This window comes from Tiliqua scincoides, chromosome 2 (assembly GCF_035046505.1).
Source record: "Tiliqua scincoides isolate rTilSci1 chromosome 2, rTilSci1.hap2, whole genome shotgun sequence".
Lineage (NCBI taxonomy): Eukaryota > Metazoa > Chordata > Lepidosauria > Squamata > Scincidae > Tiliqua > Tiliqua scincoides.
Genome location: NC_089822.1, coordinates 27890313 through 27914276, shown reverse-complemented (window position 1 = coordinate 27914276; position 23964 = coordinate 27890313). Strand labels below are relative to the sequence as shown.

General features: G+C 40.5%; 1 protein-coding gene across 4 annotated transcripts in view; it reads right to left on the bottom strand.

Annotated features, from left to right (window-relative positions):
• Positions 1 to 23964, bottom strand: part of MAST4 (microtubule associated serine/threonine kinase family member 4) — a 248515-nt gene that overhangs the window by 146146 nt on the left and 78405 nt on the right. The window contains exon 1 of one of the 4 annotated variants that reach the window (XM_066616678.1): positions 6057 to 6148. The exons of the other annotated variants lie outside the window; for them this stretch is intronic. Within the exon in view, the coding sequence (XP_066472775.1) occupies positions 6057 to 6148 (92 nt within the window). Of the gene's footprint in view, positions 1 to 6056; positions 6149 to 23964 lie in introns of those variants that run through there. 4 annotated transcript variants of the gene reach the window in all.

Genomic DNA, 23964 nt, shown 5'->3' with positions numbered 1-23964 from the left:
CTATTTTTGTAAAAATCCTTTTGACTCTATAAATGCCAACATATAATCATTTTACTTAATGAGTGCCCATGTTTCTAATGATTCATTTAAAATATTCCTATTTCTGTATATGCTGCCCAATGTGAAAGCAAATTATGCTTGCTTTTAAAGTCAGAAAGTATACATTTCCCTACTGAGTCATCAGAAAAAAAATACATATTACAAATTTTTGTACTACAGGAGTACTACACTACTGGTAGCCAATAGTGGGATATACATAAACTTTATCTTACAAAGGTGAAAAAGTATTCCGAAATCTTCCCTGTATGTTATAATTCTTTCTTTTTTCCTATTAGATAAACAGAAGCCCATAAGACATATATGAATACACTACATTCAAACCCATCCATGTCTACATATTTTATCACAGACAGATTTTAACAAGGCATGAGCAAAAATGTAAGCAGCTGTTTAAAAACTGAGCAAAGGGACTATTTACTCTTATAAACAGATTCCAATCATTACCCAGAGATGCCATTTTTTGGTAGGTAAAAAATAAGGTGAACCATATCAATCATGTCAAATTAATTACAGTACAGTGGGCCCATGTTATCTGCGGGGGTTCTGAATCCCCACAAATAAGGAAAACCATGGATATTCAAACCCATGGTTTTAAAGGGCCCCCATCCTCTTAACCTGACTGGGTCCAGAGGGTCTTCTGAGGTCCACAGAGGCAGCGCGCAACCACCTGTTGCCTCTGAGGGTTTCAGAATGGCCATTTAGGCAAAAAAAACCCCAGTTTTACAATAAAACCGGAAGTGATGTTTTTATGTCTTACAAGGCATTCTGAGGCCAAGGGAGGTCTTCCCCGGGCCTCAAAACGCTAATAAGGAATTAAAACACCATTTCCAGTTTTATCACAAAACCGGAAGTGGCATTATTTTTGCCTAAAAGGCTATTCTGAAGCTGCAGTTACATATGGCCTCTGTGGGCCCCAGAAGGGCCTCTGAACCCGACAGAGCATAGCTCCAGTTGGGTTCGGAGGCTTGGAGGGGGTCGTTTAGCATCCGTGGATGATGAAATTCATGGATGCCAAACACGCAGATAACACAGACCCCTTATATTTTACGAGAGGAAGTAATATAAAGTAACAAATTTGAGAAAAGTTTATAATATACTCTTAACAGATACCTATCCATGTGTCTTTTTTATGCCATAATTCTGTTTTGTACATTTTATGGTTCTTTTATTTAACTATTTTCAATGCAGTCCAAATATGAACGTAGTGAGATAGAACGAATGAGAGACATCCAGCAGAGTGGGCATTACAACTGGTGAAAACTAATCTCTGCATCTAACCAGCAGAATTAAAGATTTTTGATTACACAACTAAATTCTGAAAATATTACTATTGGTCCTTATTTTAATCAGTGGGTGTCACTGATAGTCATAATCACCAAAATAGTGGTTCCCAGAACTTTCTAGTACTAGGACCCACTTTTTAAATTGATACACTATCAGGACCCACCTAGGCTTACCAGACTTTTAAAAAAGTGAATCTAGAAAAAAACATTTTATATATTTATAAGAAATAATAACCAAAAAAAGACCCTCAAATATTTATCTCACTCTATTTACACTTGATTACAAACTTCAGGAGCTGAACTGTTGTAGGGTAATTAGTAGCTATAGTATCTGAGTTTTCAATACCTCAGGGCTTGCAGCAATTTATTATATCTTCCCATCACCCTTTAGTGATCCACCAAAAATCAGCTCGTGACCCACCAGTAGGTCCTGACCTATAGTTTGGGAACCACTGCACTAGAAGATTTTCATTCTTCACTTCCAAAAGGTCTGCTAAACCTATTCAAGTTTCAACACTTCAGTTAAGCAAAAGTAATGTGTTCAATTGAAAAATCAGACTCTTTACAGCAGCTTCTTCCTTTACTGATTAGTACCAACACTGACAGTGTTTTTTTTTTTTTCCCCCAAGTAGGGTGATAGGCTTGAAAGGCCCCTCCACTTCCTCATTTCATGTATAAATTCCCCCACTCCTTTCATGGTTTGCTTTAACTATAGTTTAGTTTATGTCTACACCTGTACTAATTATGGTTAAGGTCGACCAGGATTGCCTTAAAACCATGATTTGAAATGAGTCTGCAAACCATGTTTTCAGACAATTTGTTAGCATTAATCCTAGTTGCTGCCTATGTGACCTGACACTAAACTAAACTAGGTTAAAGCAAACCATGGAAATTATTTTTTACATGCCTGAGGGAAGTGTTACAAGGTCAATACTCTTTTTTTTGTTTATTTCCCTTAATTCAAGGTGTGAAGAGACATGCATTTAAACATGAGTCCTTGGGGCTAGGGGCCTTCCTGGACAGCAGAGGGCCAAATCAGAAATTTCAAACTGTTGGCTAGAAGACACAGATTCACAGGCCAGGAAGGGCACACTTCTCACTGAACCATGTAACCATCTCCCTCCTTTAATTTAATCCATGGAGCATAACATTTCAGATCTGAACAGAGACAGATTTACTCCTTAAACGTAAATGGAGTTTTCATGCTCTAAAATGTAGACAAAGCTTTCCAGTTTTAAATTCTACTGGAACACCAGATTAGGAGTATTGGGATGATAGTCACCTCCTTAGACTCCTGAGTTTGAGAAAATACCTTTTGTAAGACTAAGAAAGGTTTTCACACTTCCAATGGTTGTCAACAACCCATGATTGAACTTCCATCTAGAAAAGATTTACTAGTCCTTCAGTTAGTTATTGCACCCTCAACTGTATGGGAAAACAGCAGAAACTAGCAGGATCTGATTGGTCACTCCACCTACAAGTCCTATAGGATTCTATGGGCAAAAATCTCTTAAAACCTGTGGCTTCAGAGTGTCAGGTTGCTCATTCCATTTGTCATCTTTTTATCTACTCTCCTGCCTTGCTGTCTTGTTAAGATTGTTAACTGGTTGGTACTGCATTATGCCACCCCCATACCAGCCTCCACTGGAAAACCACCATGCCAGCCACCACCAAGGATGATAAGACCCCACAACCACCTTTCCTTTCATCTCCCCCCTCCCCGCCAGTACACCCAAAGTTGCTGATCCAGCATACTCTAGACAGCAAAATCTTCTGAGTCGCTTCTCTATCTCCTTTCAAGAAAGGCAACTCCTGCCTTGTCCTGAACCCCTTAAGACTACTGCTTCAAGAGTGGGCTTGCTTCATAGCCCACTTTCTGTCTTTGAGACACTCCTCTTTCAAGGAGAGTTGCCTGGTTAGCCTGTTATTGCCATAACACCTGCAAGTCAATGCTCTCTTTGCAGAAACATGACAGGTAAGCTTGGTCCATGGTGCAGTTTTTCCAAAGTCTCACCATATCTGCACTACCTTTCCGTGTCATGTGAAGTCAAATTGACTGCATTTTTAGTTTTCTGTCACTCCTTTCCATGAGTAATGTGTGGTTAAGTGTGAGTGAAGCCATTTTAACTCCTCCCCAGTTCTTCCCTCTCTTTTTACTCTCTTCCCCCTCCCTCATCCAGGGTCCTTTGAAAAGCCCAGTGAAGCTCCCAACATACTTCCTTTTCTGACATTTTCTCCCTCTTTGATCTGCCCCATTCCCTCCTAAGGAGCTCCTTTCTCATTTTTCCTCCTTTTCCCAGGGCTCCATTGTTTGCATGACTATTAACAGTACAATTCCCCTGTCGAGAGTAAGTGTGTATGAGCCAACTCAGCCCCAGCTTGAACCTCCCTTTTTGTTTAGCACTATAGTGAACTTCTACACACCTTCACTCATTTCATTTCACAGCTGAATTAGACAGTCACACAACTGGCCATTACACTGGGTCCTTATGCAGGACAGATTTCCTCCCATGTACACATATTACAGGTGTTTTTAAAAGTACTGCCAGTAGCAGAAGGGAGGAAGGAGAAGGCAAATGCATGGAACATTGCTAATCCTCAAAACATAAATTCAGAAACATCCTGCCTGCCCTGAACCTAGGAGTAGGAAAAGAACTGTACTTCTCATTCTGGTCCTGATGCTTTTTAGGTTGTAACTAAGGGCACAATCCTAACCAGGTCTACTTAGAAGCAAGTCCTATTTTGTTCAACAGGGCTTACTCTCAGGAAAGTGTGATTAGAATTGCAGCCTAAGATAACTAAACTTGAAATAGCAACTAAAGGTAAATCCTTACCTAGCGCAAATTTGAATATAGAGTTCGCAGTTCACCCAGTATTTTCAGTACTAGCTTTGTCATTCATCATTTGCCTAGGAACACTTGTTCCTAGGAAAGAAAGTTTCATTTGTTTCTCAAACTGCCTTACCTTAGCCCATAGGTATGTGTGGCCTGTATGGGCTGACACTCTTGTTTTGTGTACATGCATGCATTTGCAAGTCTACTTATTTGTATACAGCAGGACTAGATTTCTTTACTGTGCCCTTTTTACCATTCTGACCTGACCATTCATGACCTAGATTGTGAACATAAAAAGATTTACAAGACAAAGGAACCTTTGTCAGTATAAACTCTAAAAAGAAATAGCAGGTCATTCAGAACATTTTTTGGCAAATACTGTATAGCGAATATTGAATTTTATCTCAGTGCATATGTTGCAGGGGGCAAAATATGGTAATAAAAACCTGTTGAAAAGGGAAGGAACTTGAGTCCCAATTTTTCATTTATTTATAAGTTTCTATCAGCGTCACAAAAACTACAATTGCAAAAACCACTCAAAAACATACATAGATGAGTATTACCACTTTAAGAAAATTCATACTTTTCTAGAAATAGATGAACAATGAAACAGACAAGACTACATAACAAATGCCAAGTAGTTCAAGAATGATACTCTACTTTCTATCTACTTCTATCTACTTCTATCTACTTTCACTACTCTCCCCATTTTGCCATGTAGTCTTGCCTTCATTCAGCACACAAGATCAATGTTCCCAGAGCATCTAGACACCTGGATCTAGGACTAGGTAGGATCCAAGAAAGAAATATTTAGAGACATGATCTTTAACATCTTCCTTCTATTATTATTTCATAGCTGGAGGCATTAGAAGGCATTATTAACAAAATGCATACAGTCCTGTGCCTAGACATATAAAGTTAAAACCACAGAATTCAACACAATCAAACCATAGGTGAGTGGGTGGAAATTGCATCCAAGCTTCCAAAGGAGCATGACATTAATTTATCCCTAAGTAACTAATCACCAGACTAAATATTAAAGCGTGTATATGGTGTACAGGAGATGTAAGCTAGTTCTTTTCAATTCAGTATTACAATTCTTCTAATAACACATTTTTTCCTATCAACTATTCCTTTACAAATTCACTTAAGGTACCGATTTACATTGTTGATTATTTTGTGTAAAAGAAACACGAGCTCCAAAGCAACATATTTTATTCCTGAATTATCGTAAAACATCAACTAATCAGGACATACTTTTGAAATTTAGAAAACTTGATAAGCCATTTAATATGCTTTTAACTTTTAACACTTACTTAGAATAGACATATCCTAATATCACAGTAAACATACCAGACTGACACAATACTTTCAAATCATGAGATTCTAATCATAACTTTTAATAAAGTATTTCCTTTTAGTATTTTTGAATGTCGGCCAGAAATAAACACCTAGCAATAAACAAAGGAAACATAGTATTAAGTGACATATATATCCTAAAGTTAGGTAACTTTTTTTTCTGAAAATGCAAATTTGACAGATCTTGGATATGAGCTTGAACTTTCTTTGTAAAATAATTCTCAGACGGAGATCTCAATACTTGAAACAATATAAAGTATGATTATGTTATGATGACATACAAATTCAGATGAAGAAACTATATTCCTTTCCATCCATATTTAGGGTAACCCACAAGCTAATTACAACCTACACAGTATTAAAAGTAGCATGAATTCCTAAACAAAGAAGCAGGAAGTATGGAATGTTTACCGGCATTACAAGGTGTTCAGAAACTATACTTGGTAGGAACTGTATACATTTTGAGAACTTTACCTACACAGACAATAAAGTTCAAAATATACTTGAACTCAAGGTTTACCTTTGTGTTCGACGGAGCCTGTTTCCACTTCTCAAATGAGGCAATGTAAAGTTTGAGAGTACAGACCAAAAATTAGGATCCGACATATCCATACTATTCTCTTGACGGCTTGAACTGTACTTAGAAAATTACAAAAGGAGAACAATCCCAGTTTGCCTTTCTTCCCAATAAAAATGTAAACATTAACTCCACTCTTAAGAGCAACTTCCAAGCATGGTAAAGCAGCTGGCTGTTTATCTTCTTCAGTATATACAACTTTGTTTTCTCAAAGATTAGAAAAAAACAGAACCACACACCCTTCAGTCCTTTTACCTCTTACCCCTTTTTTTCTAGTGTGTATGCTGTTAAGCCCTAAACAGTAATTACAATAGTTTTAAACCTCTCCTTCTGCTGAAAAATCCTGTCCCTGTACGTGTGATTCAGCCAAAGGTACTTTGTCATCTGTTTGGAAGATACCATTCAGATCCAGAAGAGGGGGGAGTTGTAATTGCTGTTTCTTTTTATAGCTCTCTGAAGAGTCATCATTTTAATAAGTACTTCTGTTTAAGAAATCATGTTAAATGAATACAAATATTCATTTTCCATCTTTGTGGCATAATAAGGAACAAAATGTAAAGACCACACAATTGTACCCCTGTGCAATTTTAGAAATGAGTTCAACTTGCACAGACTTTTCCAGGACTTAAAATTTGTCAGGTTTGATCTCAACTCCCTGATTCTTGTGAGCTTATTCTCTTCCTACAAAGAAAGAAGAAAATAACTTCCTACTTCAGTCTTTCCACCACAGATAAACATTTCTTACGCTACTCTAGGAGTCATTGGTCTAAAAGAAGAGATGTCAGTAAGAGAGTAAAAGCTTTAACAGCTCTTACTCAAACCGGAGGTAGCAGCTTATATATACGAATATTTTCCCCCATAGTCGCAAGCATTTCACTGATGCCAATTTGCCCTGTGATCATTACTCAAACTCAAAGCAGAAATGCCTTGCACTGTCACTCATTCCCCCCAAAGTGTCATTTATGTGTGAAGTTGTTTGACTTATAGGCAGCTTATGAAGGGAACATGCTACTAAATTCTGCTCATGACTAATATTTGAAGTTGGTGTGCTTAAACTTTATCCTACTGGAAAATTACACCACTGAAAGCTACATTCAAATCACTTTAAATCTGTAATTGTAACAAACGGATCTGATCCTACTTGCCTGCTGAGAACATAATTGTACTGAGCAAAACCAAGACACTTATCCTGTGGGTAGGGTACAGAGATCATGAATGGGATTGTATGCAATAGCTTGTCACACCTCTCACATACAGAAAAAAAAGACAACACTACCTAGAATTTCGGGTGGGGCAGAAGAAACAACTTAATGACTACACACTCAGTATTTTCTTTCACTTTCAAGCACCTTCATACTTTGCCCACTCACCAATCCCAAAACAAATACAGCTTCTTCAGGTTTTCCATTTTTATACTGCAACCACCACATTTGGATTAACAGTGACAAAACTGCAGGTCTTACACTTTTCTTCTACCAGTCTTGCCACTGCTTCCTTCAGTCTATTATGATGAATCAAAATATTTTTGTACCACTTTTTATCAAACTTTTCTCAAGGCAGTTTACATAGTAAAGTATTGAGAAATATGTTTGCCTGTTACAAAAAGGCTCACAATCTATGAATTCCAGTTTGGTCTGATGGCTAAACTAGATGTGACATAACAGACCAGTGAACAGAATCCTTCACTGACTGACTGTCTGAGAGGGAAGGGAGGGAGGCAAGCCTCAGGAAGGCCAGCGAAGAGTTTGAACTGGCATTCTCCAGGTCAAAATGTTGATTCAAACTGGATGCCTCCTGAGGCTCCTCTTAACTTTTTTAATTGTATAAGATCCTCTTCATTGAACTTCCATGTCACCTCTAGTTCAGTCAGACAAATGTGAAAACTGCTCAGTTGTGTAGAAGACACAGGAATGACTGTACCAAAAGAGTCTTTTCAGTCTGCTTTCTGGTTCTCTCTTTATCTGTAGGGAAGCCTGATACTACAAAGGAACAGACATGTCAGTCACATGTAGAGGGGACTAGTTAGCCTCCCTCTTACCAAGAGGTGGGAGTAAGCTGACAATTCCATTTTATTTATTTGAATATTTTTACCCCACTTTTCTAAACCCTCAAGGGTAACTCAAAGCAGCTTACAGGAAGTGTAAAATTACAATGCATATAAAAACACAGTTTATTACAAATAATTTAAAAACAAGAATAAAATACAATAATAATAATACAAGTATTGATATACTGCCTTTCTTGGTCATCAGACTTTATTCAAGGCGATTTACATAGGCAGACTGTTCTAAATCCCCATAGGGATTTTTACAGTTGAAGAAAGGTTCTATCTTTCAAGAACCACAACATTTCAGATGGATCTTTCTGATCTGGTATCACATTCTGGACTCCAGTTTCCTCCCATGCAAGCTGACAAGCAGCTCCTTCATCTCTCACATGGAGGGCAGCCAAGAAGCTTCTTCGCTCACACCAAAGAACAGGTGGAATAACTTGGCTCAGCTTGTCAGCTGCTTCAAGATCTCACCATTCACGGTGCCGGTGGCCTCGAACTGGCGACCTGCAGATGCTATCTTCAGGCAAACGGAGGCTCTACCCTCTAGACCAGACCTCCTGTCCATATTATCCCATAAAGTACCCCATAAAATACCCATATTATCTCATTAAAATGACTAGTCTGAAGATAAAAACAAAACCAATAATTGGTAACCAGCAGACAGGTGGCAAAAAATGATAACTTGTAGTAAATTGGGGGAAAACCTTAGCAATAAAATCCAGGGACCTAACTAAAAGCAAACTGAAATAAATGTGTCTTAAGTCTCAGTCAGAATGTCAAAGATTACACAATTCACACATCATCAGGGAGGGAATTCCAGAGCCCAGAAAGCTCTTCTGCCATAGCCTTCAACTCACCAGTACATCAAGGAGTTGCCCTGGCTCTTGGGGACAAGAGTCAACTCAGGAGCACTCTGATCCAAAGCCCTAATCATTTCCTTGTCACAGAGGCCAACCAAGGCCTCAGATGAGTCACTGGCTCTGGTAGCTGGAAAATCCCCAAGAGCCCTCAGAAATTATTTTTCATATTTCTATACCACCCTTCCTCCAAGGAGTTCAGAGTTCCCACCTTTTGTCCTCAAACAATCTTGTGAGGTAGGTTAGGCTGAGAGATATAGTGAGTGGTCCAAGGTCACCCAGGAAGCTTCATGGCTGAAGCCATCCATTTGGTTCCATCAGCACCTGGAGGTGGACCAGATAATTCAATTTCCTGTATTCACTGTAGGGAAAACAGGCCACTCTAAGCCTAAACCCTACCAAAAAGGTATCAGTCCATGACAATAGAGTAATCCTAATCTCTTCCACAACCAGATCACCAGCCATCTATTCCTCTGTAAATACCAGGTCCAATGTACACCACACCTTGTGTATCGAGGTAGTTATTCACTGAGACAAGCCCAGGGTTGTGGTCATGGTCCTACCCCCAGAAGCTCAACATGGACCTGAAGTCCCCTAGCACCAGTAAGCAGAGGTGGGGGAGGCTAATACCACTGTGAAGACCACCCCAGCCAGTTTAAGTAGGGAGAGTGATGGGTAGCAAGGTAGACAGTACTGGACAAGAAGCCTTGCAAGGGAGATCTCATCCTGACAGACCAGGACAACCTCACCCCCGTCCCCTCTAGTCATGGTGATGAGGTATTTCGAAACCTGGTGGACAACACTGGGTGAACTCACACACACAACCCCCCGCAAACCTCATCCATGAAATCTCTGTAATACAAGCCAAGTCAGCATCCTCATTGAGAATCAGACCCTAAATTAGGCAGTTCTTATTAATTGACCTGGCATTCATAAGCAGCAACTCACTGCCAAAACCCCCATGCTTCCTTGGCTTGAAGGGAAGGATTGGAAAGAGGGATAATCCACCAATGACTGGCTTTCTTTCTCCTGAAATGACTAACCTGACTGTCATCACCATATCTTCCATGACCTTGGCTCCATCCCTCCCTGGCCTCACCCACAACATTTTCCAGGAGGGTATAAAACACTCACTAACCACCCACATATCCCAAACAATGGCCTTCTATCACAGGCCAGCTCTCACCTGGCTTACCCTCAATCTCTTCTCACCCACAGAACCCCAGTGACCAGCTCTTACCTGATCTACAGTGCTAAGGAGCCAGGGTTACAGATTATAAAGAATTGACAGAACTTGACCCTCACCCTCAGAGGATGGAGGGTGAGGATGGAGGATGTTCACCCTGGGGGGAACAGGAGTGGCATCTGCATATTGGGTGTGTGTGTGTGTGTGTGTGTGAGCAGCCCCCATCTACTTTGTGTGGAGTTGTAATCTTGCTGGGTGTGGCTGCAATCCTTTCCACACTTTCCTGGGAGTAAGCCCCATTGACTCAAATGGGGCTTACTTCTGAGTAGACCTACATAGGCTTGGGATCTGTGTCAGCTTAACCCAGGATCTTCACCTTTTTCTTTTTCCTCCAAAAAAGAAAAAAAGCCACTCTTGATGGCTTTGTCTCCAAAAATTGATTAAAAATAAAGAATCCCCATTCCTTTTCAGCCATCCCTTTTCCTCCTGCCTCCTTTTGTGGGGGGGGGGGGGTCTCTGTTGGCTGCTATTGTAAGACAAAAGGCACAATCCTAGCTAGGTCTACTCAGAAATGTCCTATTGTGTTCAATGGGACTTACTCCTAGGAAAGTGGAGTTAGGATTCCAGCCAAACAGTCTCTAGGTCTCGGTTTGCATCAGTTTGCAATTAGCAGATACAAACAAAACAAAGTCTTCCCCTCCCCCAGCAAATTCATCACTTCCTCCTTCCCTTTCCAAAACCCTCCAGATGTGCTGTTAACAAACTCAGGGCACAATCCTAACCAGGTCTACTCAGACGCAAGTCCTATTTTGTTCAATGGGGCTTACTCTCAGGTAAGTGTGGTTAGGATTGCAGCTTCAGAGTGCTGGCAGCCTTGTTTCTAGTGTATAATTATAACACCTTCATCCCCATTTTGGGGGTAACTGAGGTGAGGTGTTGTAATGGGGAGCCGTGGCCAATGGCTACAAGGATCAGGGGAGGCGTGAGCCGGAAAAGTTCGAGAACCACTGCCTTAAAGGAAGGAAGGCAGGCACAGTTCAGGCTCTCCAGATGGTCTCCAGTGTCATGTGGTTCCCACTCTCCTCCGCCTCAATTACAAGAAGGTGTTCTACAGAACAGCACACTCTCAAATGGGCCAATATGTTCTTTAGTTTTCACTTTATAGCAACTAAGTCCAGAATCTTCCAAGCTAACATTTCAGTACTCAACGGTTGCAGTGCCAAATGCAAGGGAGGGCAATAGGATGCAGGTCTCTTGGTGCCTTATGTAGACATCTGGTAGGCCACTGTGAGAGACAGGAAACTGAACTAGATCTGCCTTTGTCTGATTGAACAGGGCTCTTCTTATGTTCAATATTCCATCTCAATTCTAGGATGGGATTGGGCTCAGATGGGAGAGGAAGTACAGATAAGTCTCTTAATCCTGAACAGAGATGCAAACCATGTCTGTCTGTCACCATGGTGTTTATCAGGATGCAGTCCATAATGAATTTGAACATCCTATTGGTGATCTTGATGGTTAATGGGAAAAGAAGGAAATGCACAGAACAGGATCCTTCCCCCCAGGGAATTAAATCACATCCCCTAAGAAGTAAGTGGCATTGCTATGAAACGGAGGACCTTGGTGTTAAAGCCAGTTGCAAACAGATCCGACACAACCCAAGGATGAACTGTAGAATGAAAGACACTGTTATCAAGATTCTATCTGCAAGCAACTCCTGTGTCTCCTACTTTGCTGAGGGACTGCCAACTTGGCTAGATGAGAACTTGGTTAGATGAAAAGCAGTTGGACTGATGAAATGTTGAACAAAACAGTCCCAAAGCATGCATGCCAGTCAGCAGATGGGTTTCAATGCCATGTTCCCCTGCTTGTGTATGCAGTACATGGCTGTTCTACTGTCTGTTAGAAGTTGCACTGTTTTATCCTTCAAATACAGTAGGAAAAATCTCAGTGCTATGAAGATGGCTCAAAGCTCAAGAAAGTTTATGGGGGGCTTTCGTCTGTTGCATTGCCCAAGTTGATTTCAAGGGAGCAGCAGTGAGATTCCCATTCCCACATATGTAGTTATTGTTTTGAACAGTGAGTCAAGGTGGAAGGGCACACCCTCGAAGAGTCTATGTGGGAGAGTTCATAATTGCAGAGAATGCAAGACTTGGTCTGGAATGATCATCAATTTGTGCTGGCAATATACTTGAAGCCTGAATACTGAGGGGAACAATCTCTATAAAAGCTTCAGACATAAATGTTCAGGCAAGATTACTGCTGTAGTCAATATCACATGATCTGAAAGTTGCTGAATTGGACAGGCCGCTTGAGATGGTAATCACTGGAAAACCAAAGACACACATGATCTGACCCTTTGATGCCATGAGACAGATATTACAGTGCAGAGAATCTAGCAGAACTGCTATAAACTGGATCTGCTGGGTCGGTTGCAGCTGAGATTTCTTGTCACTGATAAATAAATCCAGAGATGTAAAAGGCTTGGAGTGATGCCTTGATGTTTTAGAAATTGCTGCTTGGATTTTCCCATAAGCTAATCACTTGTACTGTTACCTTTTAGTAAAAAATACTATTACTGAAGTAGGGTATATTTTACCCCAATGTCTGAATACTAAAGTGCTTTTTACAAAGCACTAGAGTTAAACAAAATTTTTGACACTAAAGCTTTCTATATCTTATCTTTGCAGCACAAAAATGACCTTTGTCCTTGACATATTTTCTGGAAATGCATATCACAGCACAGCATAGGACAAACTAGGCTTCCTACCACTGTGCAATCGAGTTTACCCACCTCTGAAGACAAACTATGGTGAACAAAATTCATGAGAAGACACATTGTGAATAATCCTGTTTCACCCCAACAACAATGCTTGACCTTGCACTCCCCCTAGAGTTGCTATCAACTTACTACTACCTATTTCTAGGACCTGTTTCTAAAATATACAACAGCTTAGTCAGATGTGATAAATAGTAGGAAAACATTCATTTTAGGTTATAACACAATTTGAGTCCAATCCCTTGGGATAACCAGCTCTAATTATATATTCATGGGACCATTACTACCCATCCCTTACAACAAAATGTTTTGCTAAATACTAACACTAAATACTAACAAATTCATTTCAGCATGCATTTTTGTGGACTTCGGTTCACTTCATCAGATGCATCAGGTGTGTAAGTGTATGCATACATAGGAAAAAAGTTTTTGAAAATGGCAGAATAAGTTGCAAGAGGAAATGAAACAAAGCTGATTTTGTAACAAGCTTAAAAAGACACAAGGTGAGCAGAGTCCACTGTTGGTGATAATTACCTTAGCACTGCTATGACATAAACCCTGTAATGTGTTTTAAAAGCCCTGCCTCAGCTAAGCCCCCTTTCTCTGATAGTGTTGTCATATTATAAATCCTAATTTAGTTGTTTCTCGGTCTAATCTTCCTTTTCTGGTGAGGAATCATTACAAATATCTGCAGCAAATTGAAATGTATCTACAATGGTTTCTGGATACAGCAATACTTGTGAGAGTTCGGGGGACACATTCCCTGAAATTTGAGTGCTGTGTGAAACAGCTTTATCTGAGACACTGTTGATCCAACAGGAAGAAAATTGGTTCTAACTGGCCCAGACTGTACTGCTCGCATTGGTTAGAATTACTGTCAATCATGCTGGGACAAAGAGAACTGTAACAAATCAGATCTAAAGTAAGTGGTGTTATCGAACACAATCCTGTATTGCCATTTGATGTCAGATTTGCATCCATGTATTCTTTTGCGTAGATGCAGGGGTGCTCACACTTTTTTGGCTCAAGAGCTACTTTGAAACCCAGCAAGGCCCGGAGATCTACCAGAGTTTTTTTTACAATGTTCGCGCCATCATAACATATAACATTTATGTGTATAATGTATGTTGGTGTACCTTGAGCCCCACTGAGTATAACAGGACTTACTCCTGAGTAGACATGCCTAGGATTAGGCTGTGAGGCTGCAATCCTAGCCACACTTACCTGGGAGTAAGCCCCATTGAGTACAATGGGCCTTACTCCCGGCGTTTCCTCCCAGAGGCACCTGAAGGGGGGGTCGGCACTCCGCGATCTACTCATTTTGCCTAGCGATCTACCGGTAGATCGCGATCCACCTATTGAGCACCCCTGGCATAGAGCCTGAACGATAATTCCTATGGGCTCAGAAGGGCTGAAATTAACCTCCCACTACTTTATCAGTTTATCGAGAATCAAATATACATACAACATAACCTTTATTAGGCATATAGTTTTACAACTAATATCTCCAAACAGTCATGTATGAAGGTATGTATTAAAAGAGAGATAGGAAATAAGAGTTAAAACACACAAGTTTGCTAACACAGTTACTCCAAGTTGCTTAGAACCAGCAACTTAGCCCGCTTCAAGTTGCTCAAATGTAGAAATTTGGCAACTGGAAGGGTCACAGATTCAAATTCACCTGCCAGCAAAAGTTGTAAAGAGGTGATCTCAGAGAGACCTTTTTTGTTTCCTGACAATGAGGGGAGATACTGGTCTCTGAGCACCTGATTAAAAGCACAATGCAGAACAATGTGTGGAAGAGAGTCTACCTCTCTGAGGCCACAATAGCAAAAACATTCTTCCTTCAGGGCATTTCTAAACCTACCAAGTAGGTCATTAGAAGGCAACACTTTGCATCGGGCTAAGAGAATCAAATATATTTGTGAGTTAGAGAACAGTTTTCAGGGTCACTAAAGTAGTAATCTGAATGCATCTCAAACATCATGGCAACGTCACTTTTATCCAGTCTGTAAGTACCTACAGACAACATAAGATAGAACATATGATGAGCAAATGGAAAGTACTGTAGAGGTTCGATAAATACTTTCAATTAATGTGCACTTGATATCACACCATCAACATGAAAATTGAGTTTATTTTGACAGTACAAATGCTTGGGTCTGGAAGTGTTTCAGATTTTTTTGTATTTCAGAATACAGGTTGACAGCCCAATTCTATGCCTGTCTACTCAGAAGTAAGCCCCATTATAGTCCATGGTGCTTACTCCCTAGAAAGTGCCAGAAGGATTGTAGCCTCAGTCTCATTATTCGTGAGGGTTCAGGTGGATGGCAAAAATCGCACTAGAGCAAATCCATTTAAAAAACAAAAACCCTTTGCTAACCGATTTAAAAACAGCCTTTCCAACCTTTGTTATGTAAAACAGAGACATTAGGCAGACAATCCATCAATCAGTCTCTCTCCAGGAGCTTAGAAAGGCTTCACTCCAAGCCAGCAACCCCTCCCTTCACCAATGCAAAGTGATTATCATTCTTTCATTTGCTCAGGGGGAAGGGAGGGGTTGCTGCCTTGTAATGAAGCTGAAGCTGCCTGGAGAGAGAATGATTGATGGATTGTCAGCCGACTGCCCTCTCTAATGAGGTTATCCTTAAATGACTGTTTTTCTTTAATTTAAAGGGCCCTTCTCATTGGGTTGAGATAGGAGAAAAGCAGTTTTTTAAACTGTGAAAGGGATGCATTTTTCCCCTTCTCCAGAGATCAGCAAATTCCTTCTCATTTGCTGTGACCATTCGTGTTCAGTCAAATCCATGTATAAAAAATTCGTGTATAACAAGGTTGGACCTGTAATGTTACATACAGCAGAATCATTCTTGGCTATCAGAAATATTCAATAACATACAAAATCACAGCTCTAAAGTAGAAAGATCATAGATAACTGGTTGGTTCATCTCCTAAGAACATCATGGTGGAGCTGAAATATTTTCTAAACTCTATAATTGAAATTTTTTTTCCAGTCACTGTGCAAACTGAGGACTCTGGGTAGTAACATCAGAGACAAAATATACTAAGATGAACTTCCACGCCCACTATATTTATATGCAATCAACTCATGCATGTAATTAACTGTAGTAGTTAATTGAGGGAGAAATAGGAAAATAAATTATATGATTTTAAATACTTGTGACCATTAAATGCGGCCTCCACTTAATAAATGGTTTATGAAACTGGCTGTAATCCATACAGTTCCTCTAACTTCTTTACGTAACAACATCAGTGCCAAAAGCACATTAGAAAGTCATAACTTTTAAAACTTATTTAAAACCATCAGGGGACAAAGTTCCACATTTTGGGTACAACTACCAAGGCAGTTTCCAGGTGCCCACTGCTTAAGGCAGGAAATAGTTTAATAGGCATGATTCAAAATATCTCACTTCAGAATGTCACTGAATATTTTTCAAAACTTAACAGAAAATTCAACTGTTTTTATAAGTTAACACTTTTGCTTAATCTAGTACTATAACGTGGGTTGCATATGCCCTTATACAAAAAAAAGACAAACAACAAATGTCACAGTCAGATGCTTAGAAATACCATACCAGTAAAACAACCATCTGAAGACTTCTATGCCCTGTTTCCGATAGAGACTGCCACCAGCATGCATGCTTACATTTCAAAAACGTTGCCATTTTCAATCTAGCAATTTAGGCTCATTCCATTTGATTTTCCTGGATAAAGGTGCTAACTTAAAGGAATCTCTACTGCTGAATATTTAATAATTTATTCTAGACAATGAGCAGACAAAGGCTTCACAAGAAGATATTAAATAGCACTAAGAAAAGCTACTATTCAATAAACTGTTTACATAAATATCCAAAAACAATAATGTGAAAGATATGATTATTTATATGTATTTCTCAGCTATGCTTCAAATAATTATTGACTAAATTAGCTGAAAACTCATCTTGGGATTGGGGCCAAAGAGAAACTTGAAATGATTTGTCCCACCATGATCTCAATCCAGACTGACCCCACCCATGGCAGTCTGGTGCCCATGGGAACTTCCCTCCCAAGAAAAGGGAGCTTCCCTCCAGGGCATACAGCAGTCAGACACATGCCGTCTGGATCAGGATCATGACAGAGAAAAAGAGCTAAAGCTCCAGCACCCCCCCCCCCCATCATGGCACCAATTTAGATGCCCGTCCTGTAACTTCTATTCAGAGAATAAAAACAAATGTGTCAGCATGCTGTTTGACCCTAGGAAGCGAAATCCTGTGGGGTCAGTGTATTTAACAAGCAGCTAAAAGATGTGTGAATACACTAACTAAAACATTTTGATATATGCCTCTAAATTTGATAGCATGTTTAAGCACAGTTCCTTTAGCAACTGTTTTCGTTCTCTAAAGGCCTGGCAAGGCAGCAAAGCCATATCCCCACAACACCAACTCCAAGATAAAATATATTAGAAACACAAATACTTGGGGCTCTATGAGGTTACCAGTTATATAACAAACATTTCTCTTTCAGCTCTCACCTGCTCAAGGCCCTTGAAAAGGAATGGTACAGCTGCAGCACAAAGATAAAACTTTAAAATAAACATTAATTCTCTCACAGGTGTACAAAAGATTGATAAAACACAGCATACAAAGCAAAACAGGCTTACAAAGACATGTTCTATATGCTACATTTAATTATTTCCTAGTGACAGATTAATTTAATATTGTATGCCTCAGCTATTAAGTCACGCCAGTTTCTAATACCTAAATCTTACTCCAAAGATAACATTCACCTGATAAATACATGCTAACTATTTATCAGATATCAACCCAAATGCTGAAAATTAGAGGGAACTTGAGCAAATTCAGGGCCACAGTAAGAGTCAGGCCTCCTGTACATTTAAGACTGAAAAGATAGGAGTTTTGTATAGGCCTACAACTGCTTGGACCTTTCAAAGCCCCTTGCTTACCCAGAAGTGCAATACCAGGGTAAGGGATGTCAGGTCTAGTGGACAACAAGTTGTATGTACCAGTTTTCTTCAATAGAATCATCACAGGATAAGGCAGCGTCTTTATATTTATACACTACTGACTTTTTTTTTTAGTTTTTTGGTGTCTTTTAAGCTAACTTTTAAGCTCTTTTTAATTTAGGGCACAATCTTAAGCAGGTCTACTCAGAAGTAAGTCCTATTGAGTTCAATGGAACTTACTCCCAGGTTAGGATTGCAGCCTTAAAGGATTTAATAGTTGCAATTACACTCAAAAAACATAAAGACAAAAAGAATCTCACACATACATATTTTTAACATTATAAAATAATACACTTTGCCAACAGTCTGAGGCTAAGAGGCAAAGAAGGAAGGCCCATAGCCAGGGTGACAGACCAGGGACAGACTGCACTTGCTCCCGGTGTGGAAGGGATTGTCACTCCCGGATTGGCCTTTTCAGCCACACTAGACGCTGTGCCAGAACCACCTTTCAGAGCGCGATACCATAGTCTTTTGAGACTGAAGGTTGCCAATACACAATACACAATATATAAAATAATAATCTTATTATTTCTTCTTCTAAGCAGCTCAGGACATGAACAAGATTCCACCCTTTCTTTTAACAGCCATCTTGTCAGGTAAGTTAGGCCAGGGGTCTCCAAACTTTTTGGCCAGAGGGCCACATCAAATATATGGCACGGTGTAGTGGGCCAGAAAAAAATTTAAATATAAAATTTATATAAATAACTTATGAGATGGAAGTTAGATGAGTGAATAAATGAATGAATGGGCTCATTCATTCAACCTCTCTGGCCCTTAGAACACCCTCCAGATGCAACCAAAGCACAGCTCCAAACATGTTTGGCCAAGTGGGTCAGAGGCTTTCAGGGGACAAGAAGCTGGCCATGGGCCAGATAGAGGCTCGCCGCGGGCCACATCTGACCCCCAGGCTGGGGTTTAGAGACCCCTGAGTTAGGCTAATAGAGAGTGACCGGCCCCAGGTCACCCAGCAAGTGTCATGGCTGAGTGAGGACTGAATGTTAGTCATCCTGGTCTAACACTGATCACTGCATCACACTGGCTCTTTTATAAAAACTCTCTCATCCCTTTGGTAAAACACAACTACAGCCTAAACCAGGGAAAGGCAAACCTTTTGGGCCAAGGCCACACTGGGGTATGGAAATTGTACACAGAGTCACAGTGCATACTTATTTACCCCTACAACTATGATTTCAGTTCTGAAAGGGGGGAGGAATTTGCATTCCAGGTGTTTTTTTTTTCAAACACACAGTATTCACTATACACTTTTTTCGCAGCACTCTTTTTTTTTAACTGGAGTTCCGGGGAGGATAAAAGGAAGTTTTTGTTGCTTGCTCTCTTCCATTTACAGCAAGTTCTTTCAACCTGCTCTGTTCCCAGACAGGTCACATACTAGCTGTTGCTCACCCCTGGCAAAGTTGTTCGAACTCATAATGTCTGAATATGTTTTTACTATGTTTATATCTCACTTTATAAAAAATGTAGATATATATTACGTGCACAGGTTATCACCCAATGAAGAATGTCAGCAGAAAAGTAAAACAAGTGCATCAAGTCAAACAGGCAAAAGAAACAAATTAGTTAAATACACAGTGCCAACCTTACTAAGTCATCTTCAAACACAAACCCGAGAGTCATTTTCTGCACTTAAACCTACTACCTATATTCATCTTGCCCTCATTCCCACACAGCATTACTTTACTTTGTTCTCATACAGCCAATCCCTACTTTATCACTGCTGATCCAACTAGGTAAAACTGCTGCATCAGTTAGTAAGTTTACAAGCAGCGTAAACGGTGGAAGGATGGCTTGATAGTAGTCACTGCAGCATGAAACTACAATGACATCTCTTTCCCCTCTAAGTGATTATACCACTCATAACTGACTATTTGGAATAGGATCATGTACATTATTCCTGCCTACCCTTTCCCTAGCTCAGTGGCTCTCAAACTTTTAGCACCAGGACACACTTTTTAGAATGAGAATCTGTTGGGGCCCACCAGAAGTGATGTCATAACCAGAAGTGACATCATCTAGCAGAAACATTTTTAACAGTTCTATGCTGCAATCCTACTCACACTTACCCAGGAGTAAGTCCCATTTACTATCACTGTTAAAAGCACAGAACTGTAACATTTCCCCAAATGCAATATCCACCTTTGCTCTTTGGCATTTTCACTATGCCAGAGTGCAAGAGGTGCAACAGCATAAATACAGTGTGTGCACTGATATCGCACAGGAGCTGGCTGGAACTAACTCCAGCTGCAGACAAGCACTGCATAGCCTGTCAGAAGGAATTCATCTTTAATAATTAATTTCACTAACAAGCAATGTAGACAGGCTGGAAAATGAAGCAGCATAATAGAGAGGTGGTGGTTTGGGCAAGAGGGAGGAGACAGCAGTATGGAAGGCAGTGGGTATTGTTCTGAAGCTGCATTGAATCAGCATGCCAATGGAGACTTGGCTGGTAACCCCTACAAATGTTTCTAGATCAGGACAAAATGTAGCTCTATTTCCTGCACAATTGGCGACAATTAGTACAAATTAATGAGAAGGATTGGCAAGTTCATTTCATTTCAAGCTTCCTGAACTAACAGAACCATAGAAAATGAGGTCACATTTCAGAAGAAAGCAGAATGGCATGTTTATTCCCTTAGATGTATAAAAGCATGTTTGGAAAATATGTGCTTTTGAAAAGTGAGTCACCCTCATATTTACTAACAAATATAAAATGTGCATACTTCAAATCAGTTTACAAACATCACATATGAAAATACACTTCTTATTCAGCCTCGTTCTACCAAACAATGCATGTCAAATTCAACTAAAACAAATGCAGAAGAATACAAACGAGTTCCAAAGATACATTTCTCAGCACACATTCATCACTGGATTAAGTGTGTCACCCCGATAGCCTTGTGAGCCCTCCTCGGATTCCAGCTGCCCAGCTCTCTATTGTAGAAGAGAAGTTGCTCGGCACTGAATGCAGTCAGTTCTCTTTATATGCAAATTCACTATCTGCAAATGCACTTACCCACAGAGGGGCAGAACTGCTATCTACTCTTGTTATCTGTGACCCTGTTTTCATTATCCACGAATTATGTGCAGGTGCACTCAGAGTAGGTGGGGCTCGGCACAGTTCCAAGCAGACAGGTGGGGTGAGATAGGATGCTGGAGGAGGAGAAGACAGTGGGCTCCTCACAAGCAGAACGCATGCAGGGGGTGGGAGAGGAAGTCATGCCTATACAGTATACGGCCAACGGGAAAGGGGGTTGCAGTAATTGTGTCCAGCCAATTATACTTATATTTTAGAAAGTTGCCTGGATTTGGTCAATTTTCCACATCAAATGGGCACTGTATTGGCCCTTGGAAAATTGGTCACATTTGTGTGTGCTACCTGATTTGCCCTACCATCTTGGGCACCATCTCGGGAATCCAGCTGAACCTTCGCAACTCTGGTGATGAGATGTCTCTGGAAGGCTGCCTGAGGGCTGCTCTGGGGCAAGCCCAGGGAAGGTGCCAAGAGACAGGTGGAGGAAGAGGACAGGTGAAGCAATCCCGTCCTCACCTCTGAACTCTGAGGCTTTGTTGTTGGGCAAGCAATCTTCCATGAGTTGAAGGATAGGAGCACAGAGGAGGAAGCATTAGATGTTGCAGATGTTGATGAGCCCTTACCCATAACTTCAAGATTCAGGTTCATAAAGTTCATAGAGGGTATGGTAAAGAGGATCCCGATTTTTCCCATAGACTAAATGATTTCATATCTGCTAATTCAGTATCCACAAGGTTTTCCAGGAACCTAACCTAGCAGATAATGAGAACTGACTGTAGGTTCTGACAGTAAGAGGACAGGATTACATCCAAGAATCTCAGTGGTCTTCCACTGATCCACAGAAACAACAGTCTTGGTACTTCTCAAGCTAGTCTATCAGTTTCTAGATTAGCAGAGACTCCAAATCTTGGGCAATTGCCCCACAAAGGGACTAAATATAACATGCATCAAATCAAAACTCTCTGAATTGCTTGAGAGACCTGGCCCCTCAGCCAACCAGAGGCTAAAACCATCATTCATCCCACTGGTGGGAGAAAGTAGAAGTAAAGCAGTTAGATGAACACTCACTGGACCTGTGAGAGCAACAGATTATCTTGCACTGGGTTTACAAGGTCTGGCTCCAGACTGCGGCCAACATCACTATCACCGTCTGGAAAGCACACCAACTACGATGAATTAAGGGTAAGGACTGGGGTCAAAGAGTTAACTCAGTGGGTTCAATGGGGCTTTTCTATGCCCTCCTTCCTACTGCAGTCCCTCATGTCCCCCTCAAAGAAAAAATTTCTAAGAGGCATCTTCCTGCTTCAAACGATAGCCTGTGGGACATATTTGGTCCACAGCACATTGTGGTTATCTCACCGAGCCCAGTGGCATTTTATTTACATGAGACCCTGCACCCCCCACCCACCAACTTGCACCACTTTCCTCCTGCTGCATGAAGCAACTGCTGGGCAGGAGCATTCTCGCTGAGTGAAAGAAACAGCAAGCACCAGTGCTGCAAATATTTTCCAGATATTTCTCCCATATTATGAAAATTCTTAGAGCTATGTACAAGATGTATGCTTTGTTTTCTATAATTGAAATTACTGAGGAATGGCAGCTGAAAGGTTGGGGACCTTCCTATCTCTGGATGTGTGGATCTGGGTTTTCAGAAAACTCATTTTGCTCCTATGTATTAACACCAAAGAGAACCATTATTAAACTGCACATGACCGATATTTAGCCGCCAATCCTCTGCTTATGGGGTATGCACAGTGCCAACAACCAGGAGCTAAATTCATGCCTATGTGGCACAACTGTCACAGAACCAAATCTTTTTTTGGAATACTCATTAATGCCATAATGGGATATTCACTGCCTTTGTTTTAGGCATTGTATTTGGGTACTCAGAAAAAGTTGCAATTACTCTGAAATTTGTTAACACCTGCAAAAGCTGTTGATGGCCAAATGCCAGCAAAGCTCAAATTTATTAACGCTGCACGAATGAGTTTATAAGATTTGGAATGTGGCAACGTTTCAATTTAAAAATTGGAATCTGGTAGAACCTTATTTAAAACCAAACACCACAAAATTTGTATCTCTGTGTTTAAACTAGTGCTGGAATGGAGTAACTGCTAGAGTTTTTCTTCTGAAAGTGGGGAAAATCCATTGTCTCTTCTTCTTCTCTGCAGGGCCCTGAGTGCAAAATGAGAGCATGTTTAACACCAAGTTGCACTAATTTACATTGAGTCTGCTTAATTCTTTCTATATTTCATTTTAAGACTGCAACAAACTGCAGGTTTTGGGAGTTTCACATCATGCCCTGCCACCTCTACCTATTTTTGCTCCACTTTATAACCAGGCTGATGAAGCCTTTTGGAGAAACTGAAAGCTTGGTTAAGATTTTCCTTTTATTTGGTTGGTTATAATAAAGATATTAGGAGATGGTTGCTTTTACTATTTTTTCTTCCTGTTAGATAAGCCATTTTCAACCACTGTGCCATGGCGCACTGGCATGCCGCAAATGGTCTGCAGATGTGCTGTGGAAGTTTGGGGGAGGGTCATTAATTAGTAGGGCCACTGGGGGGGGCGATCCTCCCACCAACAGCATGGTGTGCCTTGTCAATTATCAAAAAACTGATGGAGTGCCTTGACAATTTAAGCACCTTATCAGTGTGCCATGAGACGAAAAAAAATTGAAAATCACTGTATTAGACCAACACAGTTATCTACTTTTTTTGTACTTGTAAGTACGAAGTACAATTTGTAAGGCTGTACAACAGCAAACCATCTTCAGAAAATTTGGTCTTCTCCTGCAACATTCACATACACTTACAGCAGGGCCTCCATATCCGTGAATCCCATATCCACAGACTGGTCCAGGCCCCCTCACCCATGTCCCCTTTCCTCACCTCCAGAGGGGCT